General features: G+C 41.9%; 2 protein-coding genes across 4 annotated transcripts; one reads left to right on the top strand and one right to left on the bottom strand.

Annotated features, from left to right (window-relative positions):
- Positions 1–9,879: 9,879 nt before the first annotated feature.
- LOC100373269 (optic atrophy 3 protein homolog) lies at positions 9,880–12,511 on the bottom strand. Its single transcript, XM_002736019.3, has 2 exons — positions 12,333–12,511; positions 9,880–10,476 (listed from the first exon to the last, which is right to left on the bottom strand). The coding sequence occupies exons 1-2, from the start codon at positions 12,472–12,474 to the stop codon at positions 10,028–10,030; spliced, it is 591 nt and encodes a 196-aa protein (XP_002736065.1). The 5' UTR covers positions 12,475–12,511; the 3' UTR covers positions 9,880–10,027.
- A 668-nt stretch (positions 12,512–13,179) lies between these two features.
- On the top strand, positions 13,180–16,755 carry LOC146749018 (uncharacterized). 3 transcript variants are annotated; one of them, XM_085507560.1, is made up of 5 exons: positions 13,180–13,330; positions 14,803–15,105; positions 15,219–15,350; positions 15,469–15,594; positions 16,077–16,755. In XM_085507560.1, exons 1-5 carry the CDS (start codon positions 13,303–13,305, stop codon positions 16,085–16,087), a joined length of 600 nt encoding a protein of 199 aa, XP_085363686.1. In that variant the 5' UTR covers positions 13,180–13,302; the 3' UTR covers positions 16,088–16,755. The 3 variants fall into 3 exon arrangements, with proteins under 3 accessions (XP_085363686.1, XP_085363683.1, XP_085363680.1); XM_085507557.1 differs by having other exon boundaries at positions 13,272–13,508; positions 15,222–15,350; XM_085507554.1 differs by having other exon boundaries at positions 13,273–13,508.
- Positions 16,756–17,092: the final 337 nt, after the last annotated feature.

A 17,092-nucleotide genomic window follows, 5' to 3' on the forward strand; every position in this document is an offset into this window, starting at 1 on the left:
CCCAGCACTTATGTTATCAGGTATGGTCTCAAAGATAACATTCAGTTTAAAATTATCACAAATACATAACTGGAGGAATGTATTCTGATTGCTCAAATGATGTAATTGTATTAAAATATACTGATCTCATTACTGGTGGTGTTCCTTTGTAAATATTGATTGGAAATTAACACTGCCAATACTTGCAGATTCAAAATTGAAGAATAAAAAATTATTTCACAATTAACTTTTATGTGTTATGGTTTTGATTTATACATTTATCTGTGGTCACTCACCATGAAGATTTAGTCTGAAGTCATAAATTGCCTGCATCTTATAGTAACAAGCTGTCTGTGGCACAATTGTGCTGCCATGGCTGTATTTAAGTGGCTTACTGTCACCGCCATACTGAACACAAAAACATCAACATTGCCAGCTAATTTGCTGACTGGTTTGTTATGCACGTCTTGAGATCTTTACTTGATTAGAACTGATTAGTTCAAACCACTTTTATGAGAGTGCGTCCTGCTAAAATACAACCCACCAGACACACTATCGCCTGTATCCAGACATTTCATACTGTGTAAATACATAACTTTGCCATTTATAGAAATGTACAAGATTAAATAAAATGTATTGAAAAGCAATCGCATCACGATTTATTTATAGTCAGATTTGTTTCCTGTTGAGGTTTGACCCAATTCACTATGTTCAATTACCCACCATAGACTCCGGTCAGTCAAAATGACTATTTTGAACTGTAGGCATTAATCAGCGATTCTGCCGGTGACTGAGAGATAGAATCTGGGTCAGGGGAAGCCCCATGACCCCAAGATTCTCTTTCCCTTACGTCGCGAACCACATGACCGAGTCCATATGGCGGCACCATAGACGGCTGTACAATCACTCTGCTTCTTCTCCACATCTCAAATGGAGATCAAGTCTAGCGAGCTCTGCCTGGATCGCCTGTTTTTTTTTCCTGTCCGGGTTTCTAGCTTGGGTTGTTGCCGCTGCCCGGCATCCGACATTGTAGCTGGTAGGATAAGTTTTCCTTGTCAGTTTTACCCTCGTGTGGTTTTCCCCTTTGTTGTGTAGTATTTTTCACAACAAAGAAATAAAACCCGGGCGACATAGCTTAATCACTTGTTGGTTTCGTTATGTCTCCTTTCCTACTGTAATTCGCTTCCCTCATGCATGTCGTCTTCATTGTATGCTTGATCTAGGTATTTAGCAATGAATAGATGTAATGACAGCACCAGGGCTTGCTGCCGTTTTTTTTTTTTTTGGGACTCCTCGTGTTTCGAGTTGATTGTGCAGTGCTTATATTCAGAATTTATTAGCATAGAACCCGCATCCGAAATACTTTTGTTGTAGCTGCGTGCGGGGTTCAGGGTTTTTGCCGTGAAGGCGTGTGTTTTTCACTGGAGTTCTGAGGCCTGAGATTTTTTTTTCAGAGCCATCAAAATCGCTGACTGACCGCGTTGCTCGTTTCTTCACAGCAAGGTTGCATGTAACAAATCGGTTAAAGTGAGTGCGTGTTTGGCATGAGTGAAAAGTCCTCACGCTCGGCTACCGGTGCTTCATGTACCGGGACGTCGAGTAGGAGGCCCGATGGTGGAGGTATCGATACTTTTTCTCGGTCTCCCCCCGCTGATCGGAAGGCATCCTCACAGTCTGTTTTTCAGGCGGTTGTTTACCCGATTTTACCGGCTGCAGCGAGGCTGTGCCCCTGGAGGCTTTTCTCCTTTGGCGCACGGCACCGGGTTTGTCTCCGAGTTGAGGGCTTCGGTCGAAGGACTGTCAAGGCAATTGCGTCTCTTGCAGGCCGGGTAGATCAGACAAAGTCAGAGCGGCCTCCTCTGGAGCCTCGGGCACTGAATGCCAACGGGGTGCTGGCAGCCAAGACTCCAATCTCGGGGCAGGGCTTTCAGGGCAGGGCACACGTTGACCCCTCTACTTTCAGCTAGCCAGGGTTCGTCGCGCGGTAACGAATTTATCCTTGTGTCCGGTCTCCTCTGTGGGTTTTGGACTCCCTTACTTACCGACCCACGGGCGTCCCCAGAGGGAACCGACCTTGTCATGAGACGCACAGTCGAACACACTCCCTCTCACATATACAAAGTGAAAGGAGACGCAGTTTGTTCGCGACGGATACAGCCGGTACTCCGGGCGGTCCCTCAGAGTTTTCCATCCGTAATGACTTGGTGAGCCACGTTTTGGGGTGATGTGGAGTATCATCGATCCCAGTGATACAATGTAAATACCCCCACCCTTGATCCTAAGGCGACCATCCAAGGTTGCTTCAATGCTTAGGGGATCACGGGCGTCGGGATCCAAAGCGACCCCGTCGGCACATCTCTCCCTGTCCGTCTGAGTGCGGAGTGGGGTGCAGGACGTGTAAACAGTGTTGATGGGCGGACGTTGGTCAGCCACGAAGGACGTAATGCTTAAAACCTTTGGCAACACTTCTCGCTGGACCAAACGCTACCCGGTCGGTGTGGTTTCGGGATCAGCCCCATAGCGTGGGATGAGACCAAAACGCCCCAACCGGATCCCAAGGCTCCTTCCCCAGACCACGGTACCACGAATTTCCGTTTGGCAAACCGGGCAAAGGGGGACAGCCGTGTTCCATGGGCATTCTCGCCAGCTCAATCGGAGACGACCCATCCAGCCCTGAGGGCAGAGTTGCTTAAGCGCATTATTGCGCACACCCAGGACTCTGGAGACCTCGGAGGCAGAACGCACCAGCCTCCTAGACCAGGCGACACATTTACTGGCGGGCCACCGCACATCTATGTGTGACATCCCCTAGTGTCACCTGGCTCTCTTGGCCGGGGCCACTACTGTGCTACAAGACGCGGCCTTAGATGCATGTGTTTTCGCCGACAAGCTGAGTCAGGGGGTACGTCCCCACCTCAGTGACGCAGACTGGACATCTTCCACCCTCTTTGTTCAGGAAATGGTGGGTACAGTCTTGGAGCTTCGGAGTGCAATGAACCAGAGGGCTCATATCGAATCCATTAGCCAGTTGACCCTGCAGAGGGCACTCCAAGCACAGAAAACACAACGCCCTAGGGTGTCGTCCACTAGCCAGAGTCAGCCAGGAGGCAAGCGCTCATACCCTTCCATGGAGTAGTGGCGCAGCGGGGGAAGCGTGTTTGACGCTCACCTCTGCAACCGAGGGGACAGGCATGTGTTCGGTGAGTGGCCAGGTCACAACTTAGTGACTACTTCAGGTCTTGGGGAACTTACCTCATGGGAGAATAGAACACCCCCTGCTCGCAACTGCCGAACCCATGGCCACATATCCCTGTCGTACACAGATTGCGTTGGTGTAGTCTGGTTTGGAGACAGCGAGTGACCGATCCCTGGACCTTCCCAGGTGGTGACATCCGGTTGCAGGATACTGCTAAAATCTCCATCTCCCCATCAGTGTCTCCCCTGTTAGGCACTGCCAGGGGACTCCCACAAGGCGGAAGCAATCAGACAGGGAGTAGCAGTTTGCTGGGAAAAGGCGCCATACACAGGGTACTAAATCCGGGTTCTACCCAAATGTGTTCATAGTACCAAACCTACAAGTGCCGGGCGTCCAGTTCTGGACCTCTGCAGACTGAATCAGTCAATCGATCGGTTCCACATGGAGACACCATTCAGGGTTCTTCTCTCCATCCACCGTTTCGACTGGCTAGCCCCACTAGACTTAAGTGGGGCCTACCTGCACATACCGATGCACCCAGCGAGTTGCCATCTCCTTCAAATCGCCCAGCTGGGCCAAGTATTCGAATTGTGGGTGCCCCCCGTTTGGGTTGTGCACAGCGCCCTATGTGTTCACCAGAGTGATGAAACAGGTATTGCTGCTGCTTCAACAAATGTCGGTACACCTCAATCCGTACCCAGACTACTGGTTACTACACAACCCGGACAAGAGGTCAATAGCCAAACACGCCAGGCTAACACAGGATATACTTCACCAGTTGGGCTCATTAGTAAATTGACAAGTCCCGCCTCGACCCAACGGGCAGTTGGTTTCCCTAGGCATGGAGTTTTGACACAGAGGTAAGCTTGGTTTAGCTATTGCAAGTGTGTGGCTTAGCGCCTAGTCAGCGTTCCCTCAGTGTCCCTCCGAGAACTAATGCGGATCATCGGATTGATGACCTAAGTTCGAAGGGTCGTTCCCCAGGCAGCTGCGTAGTGAAGGAAGCCCTGCCCAAGTGGCCGTCGCTGGCCAACCTCTGACAGGGGGCCCCCTTGGACCCGCTTGCCGCAGGTATGACTCTGGTAACTGATGCCTCCTCCCAAGGTTGGGGAGCACATCTACTGGATGAACAAGTCCAAAGATATGGCCCCCGCATTAGTTTCGGGACAACCATATCAACCGGCTCGAACTGAAAGCAGTATACTTAGCACTACAACACTTTCTACCCATAGTTCAAGACCACAGAGTCCTGCTCCGCACAGGTAACGCAACGGTGGTCTCCTTCAAGAAGGAGGGGGGGGGCGTGTTCCTCATTGTTGTCAGTCCTAGCAGAGCAAACCCTCCTTTGGTAACTGGATTACAATGTGGAGCTAACCGCACACCACCTTCCAGGGGTGAGGAACAGTCTGGCAGATACCCTTTCAGGGGGGCTCCATCTCCAGAACACTGGGTGGCTGATACAAGCCTCCAGGCAGTTTCGGCTGTTGGATGGTCCAAGGTTAGACCGTTTTGCCGCACCACGGAACGCCAAGCTCCCGACGTACGTAACACTCCTGCCGACTCCAGGAGCCTGGGCCAGGGCTGCTTTGCTAACCCCGTGGACCCACTTAGTTGTGTACGCCTTTCCTCCCTTCCCGCTAGTTCACCGGGTACCGGAGAAAACTTCGACAGGTGCACACCTGCATATTATTATTGGTTGCACCCAATTGGCCAAACAAGGCCTAGTTTCCACTTCTGTCGGAAATGCTAGTCGAAACACCAATAGTGCTTCTGGACTTACTGGACCTGCCGTCCCAACCAGACGGCGCACTACCAACGAGCCCAGCGGGTATCACTTACACACATAGAGGCTCTCATTGGACCAGCACATACAAAAGCTTTATCTGAGCGAGCTGCCAATGTCCCGACCAACGTCCTGGTCAGGGCGAACAGGGATTCCACCAATGCAGCCTACATTTCTAGGCTGCGAGCATACACTGATTGGGGTAGCGGAAGGGAGATTGATCCATACCATCCCTCTATTGGCCAGGTAGCAGGCTCCTTCATCCACCTGTTTGACGAAGTGGGTTTGCCCCATGCAGCGATCATTGGCTACAGGTCGGCCTTGTCCCCCATCATTGAGAACGTACGAGAACAAGACTAGCCGATTGTCCTATTATTAGGAGACTATTTACTGCTTTCCAGACTCCAAGACCCATACAAGGGAACCGTCCAACTCGGACTTGTTGCTTGTGTTGTCCGCTCTAAACAGACCGCCCTTTGAGCCTCTCTGATCAGTACCACTCAAATTTTTCGACGTGGAAAATAGTCTTCCTACTGGCCCTTGCCTCAGGTAGGCGTCGACCAGAGCTGGGGGCATTGTCCTTCTCGGATGATGTACCGCTGTTATGGACAATCAAGTTCTGTGAAAGACACAAATCGGGTTTCTCGCCTAGAACCAAATCCCAGGACACGATCCTCACCCGATCGTCATCCCCCAGCTGTCAAATTTTGTCTGCCCGGAGGGTCAGAAGGAATTGCTTCTCTGCCCGGTTCGAGCACGGAGTTGCTACCAAACCGTACTAAGGGTTCAGGACAGAGTGCCAGGCACATGTCTTTGTGTTACGGCCCAGGCAGGCAGGATAGGCCGGCCTCCCCAACTTCCATAACCAGGTGGTTTACTGCGACTGTATTAGAGGTCTATAATACTTTAACTTCCTTGACACAGAGCTTGCAGAGACACCAAGTACGAGCGCATGAGGTCTGTGCAATTGCTAACTCACTAGTGCTAGCGTCAAGTGCCCCCCACGAGCATACACAGAGGGCAGGCTTCTGGAGAACGCAGAACGTCTTTATCAACTACCACCTAACAGACACCGTATCTATTGGGGAAGGTCTCTTTAGGTTGGGTCCCGTCGTAGCGGGTCAGTCTAGGTTTGCTGACCCAGCCCGAACGACCACGACCCTGCGCATAGGTAATATTAAAGTCAGTCTCGGCATTTTATGCGGACAGATTTCTCTACCGTCAGCACTCCCCTGGAAGCTCCCAGGTCCTGCTTTGCGGCCTATGCCCTCATGAAGAACTATTTCGGTCTCTACTTCGAAAGCTCACTACCCCCAGTATTGGGTTGGGGTTTAGGCTTTTGGGCACACCAAACCCTGTCACCGTAGCAGCATTTTGGCTTCTTGCTCCGGGGACAGCACAGACACCACCCTTTTTGGGCCTTAACCAGGGTGTTGAGTGATTATTGTATTTCATCCCAGACTGGGAAAAGACTTTCATCATTTTTCTGTTTGCTCGGTTAAAACCCGCCACCTATCGGCGTCTGACTCTGCCTAAAGTTCACAAGTCATTGTCAATGACACGTCCGCGTTCCGTTCATATTTGAGTGACATATACATTCAAAGCAGATCATGACCGAAATCTGATCCGAAATGCACCTGCATATGTACAACACATTGTACTAAAACTGAACAAAATACGTCCATGCATAACTGAGATCCGGGTCCGGAATGGTGAAAATGTGCAATTTCAATGCATTTTCGGCCTTAAAGCGGCCGCCATTTGGCAATCGTTAATGAGATCTAGAAACAAATGCACATACATATTTGTGACATGATGTACCTTGTGTGTGTGAAATTTGAACTCTATCAATCCAGGCATGTCTCAGATACGGATCCAGAACTGAATTCTTTAAAACAAAATGGCCGTCAGTCGGCCATTTTAAACCTGATCCAAAAAAAAAAAAAATGACGTGCATCAAGGTCCTATTATGTTTAATGTATGTACCAAATTTGAACAAAATCTGTCCATGCATAACTGAGATCCGGGTCCGGAATGGTGAAAATGTGCGATTTTGATGCATTTTCGGCCTTAAAATGGCCGCTTTTCGGCTATCGTTAATCGGATCATGAAAAAATGCATGTGCATATGTCCCATATAATGTGTGATGTATGAGTGAAGTTTGAACTTAATCAGTCCATGCATGTTCGAGATACAGGTGATCACGGACGCACGGATGCACGGACGCACATAGGGCAAACCATAAGTCCTCGTTTTCGGACTACGTCCGAACAGGGACTGAAAATAGTCATTTTGACTGACCGAAGTCCATGGTGGGTAATTGAATGTAGTGAATTTAGGCAGAGGGTTCTTTGAACCCCGCCTATTCACATAGTTCATACCCACCATGGACTCCGCCCCCCCAACCACTCTTTCTGTAACGTTGGTCCAAGTCCTCGATGCGGAAAGGAACCAGAGTGATTGTACAGCCATCTATGGCGCCGCCATATGGGCTCGGTCACGTGGTTAGTGATGCAAGGGAAAGAGAATCTTGGGGTCATGGGGCTTTGCCTGACCTAGATCTCTCCGTCACCGGCAGAATCGCTAATTAATGCCTACAGTTCAAAATAGTCATTTTGACTGATCGAAGTCTATGGTGGGTATGAACTATGTGAATAGGCGGGTTCGGAGAACCATCTGCCTAAATTTGTTTAAATCACGTAATGATCTCCAAGTGCTCTAAGCAAACTTAGCTGCCAATATTCCTGCTTTGTTCAGAACAGTAATAATGCACAAATCAGTATGCCTCCGCTAATTTTATTAAGGAACCATTCAAATTGCTAATGAAACAGCAAGAGAGGGGAAAACTAGTTAAAAATTGACCTGATTCAGACATTCACTGAAAGTTACTACATATGAGCATGTTAATATACAACAACCTATCCATTATATGAAAGCTTAAAATACGGAATTGCATATGCTGTACCAATCTAAAATAAATTTAGGTTTTTTTCTAAACGGGCGCATCGCCCTGATACTCACGGCTGGTGCCCTCTTATCGAATTGCCGATTGAACTCTAATTCATAAATATATTTCTTGAGCCGTGCACTAATATATTTTTCTCCATGAAAACTTCCCTGCAACACAAGCTGACAATGTGTCTGGACACTAAAATCACTAACAATATTTCAATGGCAATAGATACACCATTAAAATGGCACAGAAACCTTCCAATATGGAGTTTCTAGGTCTATCACCTGTGTGTGCTCCTTGTTTTTCTAGAAAAATCCCCGAAATTGGTTATTTTTTTAAAGATTTTTATCAAGTAGAATATTTTGTCGGGGTAAAGGGGAAAAAAACAATCTCACATTAGCATCATCTACATGTTGACTTCAATACTAATTATGGTAGTGAGTGTGTTGTGTACACTGCTGGAGAGTAAAATGGAAAACTGAATACATAACTGAGAGTGTGTATCAGATGCATTACTAGGATAATATCACCCCTTGCCTCTTGGATATTCAGTGATGAAACTCGCTCTGAAAGTAATATTTTATCACATGAATATAGTACATATCATTCACAGTTGTGGCCACCAGTGTGAAATACGACGTTATAAGGATTGATAAATTGTTTATACAGGGGGAAAAACAATTTATGTGGCAGTAATGTAGAAATTTCAGGCAGGATATTTACTGAAATGCAATGATACTAGCTAATTCATAATAATGATTGAAAGTTTATTTTAAAGAGATATTGATAGGATAACATTTGATATTGATAGGATAACATTTGATATTGATAGGATAACATTTCATATTGATAGGATAACATTTGATATTGATAGAACATTTGACATTGATAGGAGAACATTTCATATTGATAGGATAACATTTGATATTGATAGGGGAACATTTGATATTGATAGGAGAACATTTGATATTGATAGGATAACATTTGATATTGATAGGAGAACATTTGATAATGATAACCGATGCAAATACACATCCACTCATGCACTTAGATGTACAACTTCCAGCTTTTTGGATGTGATAAAAAGTGGCATTATTACAAGAGATAACCACATTAAAGTGAGTTTTTGAATTTGATAATTGTTAGCTGATGAGGGTTTAATGACTGCATCTTGGCGAATAATTGTCACATCAATCGTCCCTGGTTATTATTTTTCAATATTTTGTATACATATTTAGGCTAATGCAGTGTCATTAACAGCATTGGAATATTTGCCATAAACATCAAACAATTTTACTTGCATAACATTTATTTCACATATTATTGGTATTACATGTATACAATTATGAACACAATTATTGATCAAAAATCACATAATTTGTGTAAAAATTAAATATTTATATTAATGCAATTATTTGTTAATTGAGGATTATAATAGTTATATTAAAGTAATTTTCATTTAATACATGATTTAGTCATTACGAGTATACCACTGATACTGACAATGTCTTAAATCATGCATCTACTCAGATGGATATTCTCATTACGTATAAAGTTTTTAATTATAGAGGGCAGTAGACAGTACAAACTGTATACAAATCATGTTTTCAGTCTATGCATTGCAATGCCCATAAGTATCACACCCTGTGTACAGAAACTAAACTCCTGCTCCTGTATCATAACATGTCACATTCAAACCATGCCATAATTTGCTACAACTTCATTGAGACATCACCTTGATGTCCAAGAAGTTTGTCTTGGTGTCCTTCAACAAATACAGATATTCCCAATACTATCCTTATTCACTAAAGCAATTTGATCAAACCTGGCGATGAAAATAGGTGACCTCTCAAGACACCCAGTCTTCTCAATGGGTGTTAAAATTCTAACATGCATTCAAAGATTTATGAGACAAATGTCTCACATTTCATATCTGGTGGATTACCAATGATGGAACAGACTAGCAAATAATTGTCAGACTTTTAACAATTACAAAGACCAAACAAGACTGCATTCAAGACATTCAATTCTCCAATCCTTTTCGTGGCATATAGCATAAGATTACTGTAATTGTAGAGAACAATTCATAAACACAGAAAGTTTTGTTTTTTAAATTTCACCACCACCCTTTCTTTCTATCTTTATTTTGAGTAGTTGTATTAGAAATCTCTTTAGTTTCTTTTGATACATCTGCAGCTGTTTTTTCCTCTTGTTTTGAAGCAGGAACCTTTGTCCAGTATGATTTTGAATGATCAACAAACGCAATTCTGCGATTAAGTTCCCGTATTTTAGCATCTTGCTGCTCTACAATAAAACCCATCTCTTCAACTTTCATTTGAAGTTCTTTGATAGAATCATTTTGCGTGTCTTCTTTGTGTTGTTCATTACGAGACTGTCTCCAAAACTCGGCTACAAGAACACCCACGCCCACAGTGAATATAAAACTTTCTCCTAGTATCTCAGCACCCAGTTCCACAGCAGCTGCTTCTGAGAGTGGCTTCACTTCCTTTACCTTTCCAAATCCCAACAGTCTCATCTTGACATTGACTTCACTCCAGTGGTAAACTAAAACAACATTAGATGTGAAGTTAGAAAGAAAAATGAAAATAAAAAATAAACTAAAATGACAGTTTGGCAATTAGGAAGATCACACCATGTAGCACATTCACATCGTTATTACCTGGAAGGAGACCATGATATTTGTATAATGGCACCTAACAGCATTTCAGTTTCAGGGTATATTGATGCCACATATGATTATGGTTCCATGCTACCACACAGAATCTTAGTATCTTGGCACAGGATCTTAATATAACAGAATTTGTGATTATATTATATTTGATTACAATATAGAAACTTGGAACACAAGAACTTGGTAGACACTCAAGACACCAAGCAGACAGGCAAATGAATGTATTGCCTTTCTTAGATATTTTTATTTGATGGTGTAAAATACTAACTGTTAATACATTGATAGGGGTTCGGACAGTTACTTCCAATAGGGGGGTCCACCATGTTTTCCAGAATTTACACACGCGCTCATGCATATATTTTTAAAAATTTATTTCAGAACAAAAGATATAAAAAAGTAAATCTCACAAATGTGTTCTCAATAATAACTATTGCCTATAAATTTGTTGATGAAAAAAAAGTTATAGTCTAAATATTTTGAGGTTAAAGTTGCCAAATAACTAACAGATTATGCAATGCGGCTTGAACCCCAATTATACTGTTAAGTTTTAAACACATCCCAAGTCCATGCGCTGCTGATATCAGATTATTTTATTTAAAGTCTGAAGTCACCATTGTATAAGATATTTACTGGATTAATCCAATTATGCTGATATATAAATTAAAATAAACGATGAAAAAATAAATAAATATTTTTTTTTTAACTTTCAAATATGCATATTTTGCTCTGTAAAATACCAAAATCCAATACAAATTTAAGCAAAAATCAAAATTTCCTTTGTTTTCATTAGCACAGACTGTGCTTCGGGTGTAAAGCATTCCTGGTATATAAGATATGAAAGATATTTTAAATCCAAATTAGTTTTCAAAGAGTTCAAACCCCCTAGATTCAAACTTTCTTTTCCTATCTTATACTGAGGGTGTTTATCAAGTGAGTACTCCACAGCTTTGCTTTTATTTACTATGTTTAGCAGCATAGATTTCCATGATATTTTCACTGCACATATAATACATTTTGTAATCATGTCAGAGCCCAAACTGTTTCTTTGATTTTTCAGGAGCAGCGCAGCATGTTTTAAAATATAATGATGGGTTGGGTCACCCACTTTTTTATTTGATAGGGGGTGGGTCAACTGAGATTTACAGCTGGCAAAATGGAATCTGCTGACCCCCCCCCCCCACGCCGAAGTAACTGACCAATCCCTGATAATACAGTTTAGAAATCCACAACTGCTTGTGTGGTCTTTGACCCCACGGGACAATTGCTCTGCTAAACGTTTATTGCGAAACTACCAGAGGATTCTTGCAACATTTGACCCTAACAGAGGGACTGTGATTTGACTGCAGTATTGAATATATTTAATGGGATCTGCAAGGTCTTATGGGTAATACTGAACGTCTTCTCTAACCAATGGAAACTTCTGATGATTTGAAAATAACACAGGGTAACAGTTTTACAAATATTTATATAAAATGTTTAACCATACACCGTAAAAAAGATCTTAAGATCTATGGTTTGACCTTTGACCTGAATAATCATTCAAGATTTAACTATGAATATATGTATTACTGAGCAATTCTAACCAATCTTATTTACTCCAAAGTACACACTATCCAATTGATTTGGTTGAAACAGTGATACCATTTATTATGTTATTTACGACACGTCGCACTTAAAGTGCTGTGCACATGTGCGCCAACACATCGTCCATGTAGTATGATGTACTTACTCTGTGCTGGTGGCATACATATCCTCCGTCTGAATAATTCGCTTGATTTCGCTGCACGTTTTAAATAATTGGCGATAGGCTTACTAATTTGGCGAACGGCCAGTGAAGCCAATTTCGCGAGAGGAAAGGCACCCACAACCATTTTGTCTGTTTGACCTATGTATGACCCCTAACTGAAGTCGACCTTGAATGACCCGTGAACCGTAGGTGGCGCTGTTATAATCGGCAGTCGTGTATTTTTTTTTCTAGTTTCTCAGCGTTTCGAATCTGACATTGTGTTTTGTTGCCGAGAACGTGAATATATTAAAAATGCCTGCGGCGTCTTGAGCTACCTCCCAGTATTGTATATAATACAACCAAGGTTTTATAAGATGACAAAATGGTTGGGGATGGCGAACTCTTGAGATTTGCCCCAATCATGAATATAAACCTTTATTGCAATTCAATACTGAGTTTCAATTTCTATACACCTACGCAATACACTGGAATACAAATAACGTAAATGAGCAAACCAGTGGAAATTTTCAAGTCGATTGCGTGATCTACGCGTGTACAAAACATGATGCAAGCGACTTGTGCTAACCGTATTTGGCTAAACTGAGAACACACATACAGGACGTGTTTACTTTCATTTAAATGATTGTCGTCATTTTCACAGCCATGAAGCTAATGTCGCGAGTGAAAAGGCTCGTGATTATTACCGATTCACTGGCATCAATCAGAACTCTGGCGGAAATCGTTCGTGTCTGATGACGTCAACCTAAGAGAAAATATCGTGAGATTATATATAATAAGCAAATTTGCAATTTGCACGACTTTAGTTTCATTTCGCATGGGATCTTCATCGCATATCATACCTTTATATGCCCCAATCATATGAAATCTAAATTCTTGATAAAATGAATACTGAGTTTTAGTTTCCACCCGCTGAGTCAACATTCCGGATTACAAGGGGAATTCCCAAACGCAAATGAGCAAACCAGTAGAAATTTCTAAAGGTGAGTGCGTGTTATACGCGTGCGATGTACAAAACATGATGTAAGCGTTTGTATTGGCCATATATAAACTGATATGAGAACGCACGTACATCGTTTTCAGTTTCGTCTGGTTTCAGCAATATATTTGTTATGTCTTCAACTAAACCGGTTTCTGCTATTGATAACTGCATTGTACCAGGTATGTGGCGGGTAATATACATACGTATTGTTCTGAGAGCGTCCGTCACGCCGGGCCGTCACGGCAATGATCGAACATACCGCGTGCAATACTGTATATTTACTGTGCATATTTTCAAGTTAAGACTCAATCATATTTAACGGTATTATTTATTTACTGAAAATAACGGGAAAAGTGAGCATGTGTACATCGAGAATTTTCCAAATATATTGCAGGGGAATTCCCGCTTTCTAGCTGCGTATAATATTGATCTGACTGAGTAGTTAAGTATATAAATACTGATCAATTTATAATGCAAATCAGCTTATGCTATCAAAACAATTTATATTATGTTTCATTTCAAACTGGAACGAGAGGTTTGTATTGGTCGATAGAATGTTTTAAATGACGTCAATACACACTGCGCTCATTGACTAGGCTGGAGTCTACTGCCATTGGCATTTATATTTATAAAAATGAACAGAATGGGTTTGGTGTGTCGATAGTATGTCAACATTATGTTCAACCATACATTTTGACCATTGTTTACATGGAGGCTGTATACTAGTAGAAACCACTAATTACAATCTGCCAATAATGATGATGAAACTGGCGAGCAACTTTAGGGGTAGCCAGGACCTCAGACAGCCAATCATCGGGTTGGTTGTCTAAGTCTGGACAGAATTTGATATGACGATAAAAACACTGTCAACAAACAAGCTAATCTCTGGTCGGCTGTTCAAGCAGAATAAAGCACAATCTTGGGACACGATCCCTCTATAAATAGATCATGGTTACTAGAACCGTGGATAGAGGGAATATATTTAGAGGGACTATATTTTGAGTGGACTATATTTAGAGGGAATATATTTAGAGGGACTATATTTAGAGAGACTGTGCTTGAGAGTAGCGTCGCAGACTCATAGATTGGAAGGATTTCGTTATCGTTCCCTATCATGGACCAATTTGCTGTGGTGTGGGCCAGTTAACGACAATAGCTGGTGAATTGCATATTAACGATGCTAACTTAAAGGGCGGTGGTCGTCGCGCAGCGCGTGTTCGCATTTCACGTAAACAAACAATGAATTTTTCTTGCCTTGTGGGCGTTGTTATGAGTCCCACTGCGGCATATCGAACACGACGCGGCGCTACGACTACCACACTTAAATAAATAAATACGAAGTAAAGTGTTCCATCCAAATGTAAATGATTTTCTTTTGGAATATTCTCAAGTAAGAGAAACAATACTTTGATTTATGGTGAACAGTAGAACAAACAGACATAATTACTGACTGTACAAATGACATCTTTGCAGAATTAATACTTGAGTCCACGTCAATTACAACTATCAATAGTGACGTCATCAAAGAAATGGAAGACTTAGCTATCGACGCCACACAGACTTGGAATGATGAAAAGGTGAATGATGAAAGAAATATCCTGGATGAGAGTATCAGTGACGTAGTTTTGAGGTTCATAGTGAATGGCATGACATCACGTCAGGCAACCGAAGAAACTGACGCTAATGCGGAGCTGGTCTATGGACTTAGGACGATCAATGGGTTAATTAATGCGGCTGATAAAATACGTAACACAATGACAGATGCCGGGAATGGAGGTCAGTATCACTCCGTTTAAGTTATAACAGTTATACTGTCCAACGGTGAGTCATGGAATGTTTTTTTTTATTTTTTTTTTATATGTTTAATCCCGACATTCGATGGAATGAAGAAGGTGGATGCGCTAGCTATCGCCAAGAACTCCTTGAAACCATGGATACGATCCTGGCGGAGGGTAATCATAGTAGTGATGAGATGAAATTATTGATTGCTGAAATCAAGAAGAAATTGCAAACAGAAGAAGGTAATACAAATATTAATGGAGTCTGATGGTTTAGTTTTACACATAGTTCTTTCTCAGTAGTCTTACGGGTAACCTCACATGACTGAGTATTTTCATATACCATAACTTCAATCTAAAGGTGATGGCGATTCTAGCAGCGATAACGACCATTTAGATACCCAAGATAATAGCGAAAGTAATGGAATAGATCTACAATCGATGCCTTCGTTGCTGGAATACTCAACTAGAGATACTGGTCTCTTCTGTAAGCATACCCATTACGATATATCATGTAGTTTGCTGTCAATATAGATGCAGAGGTGCCCAACGACCGGTGGCGTTCTATGTACAAACTTTATTTCAGTTACACTAATTTTGAATGAATTAAGTATTAGTTAAAAGATAGGCAAGTCGATTTATAGATGATACGGAACTTTGTGTTTTCATCATGTCAGAATAATATTTGCGCAATGCATAACATATACAAGCACACTAAAATTAAACTATAATATGATTTTGGTGATGAATGTTGTAATTTCTGTAGTCATATTTATGTAGTGATTATTATTTCATATATAAATTGATGGGCGTGTATAATTGATTTATTTATGTATCATTTCTAATTATGAAATAACTGACACTGTAGTTTAGTTGATAGTATTAATACGACTGTTACGAGAAGATAGTGGCATCATCACTATTGTTGCATGTGTCTTTATTATTGGTATAATATATTGTTTATTTCAGTTCCATTGTGAGTATATGTATGAGAAGATCCATGTATGCAGTAGCTTTTGTAGTGTTTAATTCCAGTCGCCGTTGTACGTTGCACATTCGACGGTCGTCTCACACTAGGCGATAGTCTTCTTGTAACACCGACGACCGTGACGAGTACCGGAGACCTGGACCTGCGTATGATTTAATCGGATTGGCCTATTGTTGAATAGATTCTGTGATAATAGTAGAATAGATGATACTATCGTATATACAAGTTTCATAAAGGAGAAGATATGTTAATATGTTTGCTATTCGTGATAAAATATACATTGTGTTTTTCCCGTTGACTATAAATGTCCTTTTGATTTATACAGGAAATGCCACATACATATGTATACATACAGCGTTTATTTGTCTGAAATTAAACTATAGTCAAGTAATTTTTAAGATCAGCAAAATATCTAGAACAAAAGTGTATTTGATTTGATTTGATTTGTGTGTCAGTAATGTTACATTATGATTGTCTCGGATTGATCGAAAACACATGCAGGATTATCCAAAATAATACGTTTTATAGATAATTTCACGCTCAACAAAGTAGCACGTATCCTGTATTTTGAAATTAATACGATATATTCTTCATTTACATTGTGTGTGCTGTTATACTTTTATTAAAGACCTATTTGCGTCTATTCCTACTATCCTAAAACGTTGTCAAACTCCATTTATGTATGGGTGTCTCAAAACAGCGTTTGCGACCGCAGTTGCGACTCGCCAAAGTGGTTGCAAAGGTGCTTTGCGACCTGAGAAAAGGCATTTTGCGACTTGTTCGCCAAAGTGGTAGCAAAGGTGCTTTGCGACCTGACACAAACGCTCTGTCTTCCAAACTATTTACTAATTAAAATTCCGTTATTTTCGGCAAATGTTTTATGTCGTTATATAAACTACTGAAAGCTGGTCAAGTTTCCACCGACAGTTGTAAATATTGTACGTGTAATATTGTTTCGCTGATTACAGATTTTCGATTATCTTTAATTAGCGAAACG

This window comes from Saccoglossus kowalevskii, chromosome 2 (assembly GCF_978046115.1).
Source record: "Saccoglossus kowalevskii chromosome 2, keSacKowa6.1, whole genome shotgun sequence".
In the NCBI taxonomy this organism is placed as follows: domain Eukaryota; kingdom Metazoa; phylum Hemichordata; class Enteropneusta; family Harrimaniidae; genus Saccoglossus; species Saccoglossus kowalevskii.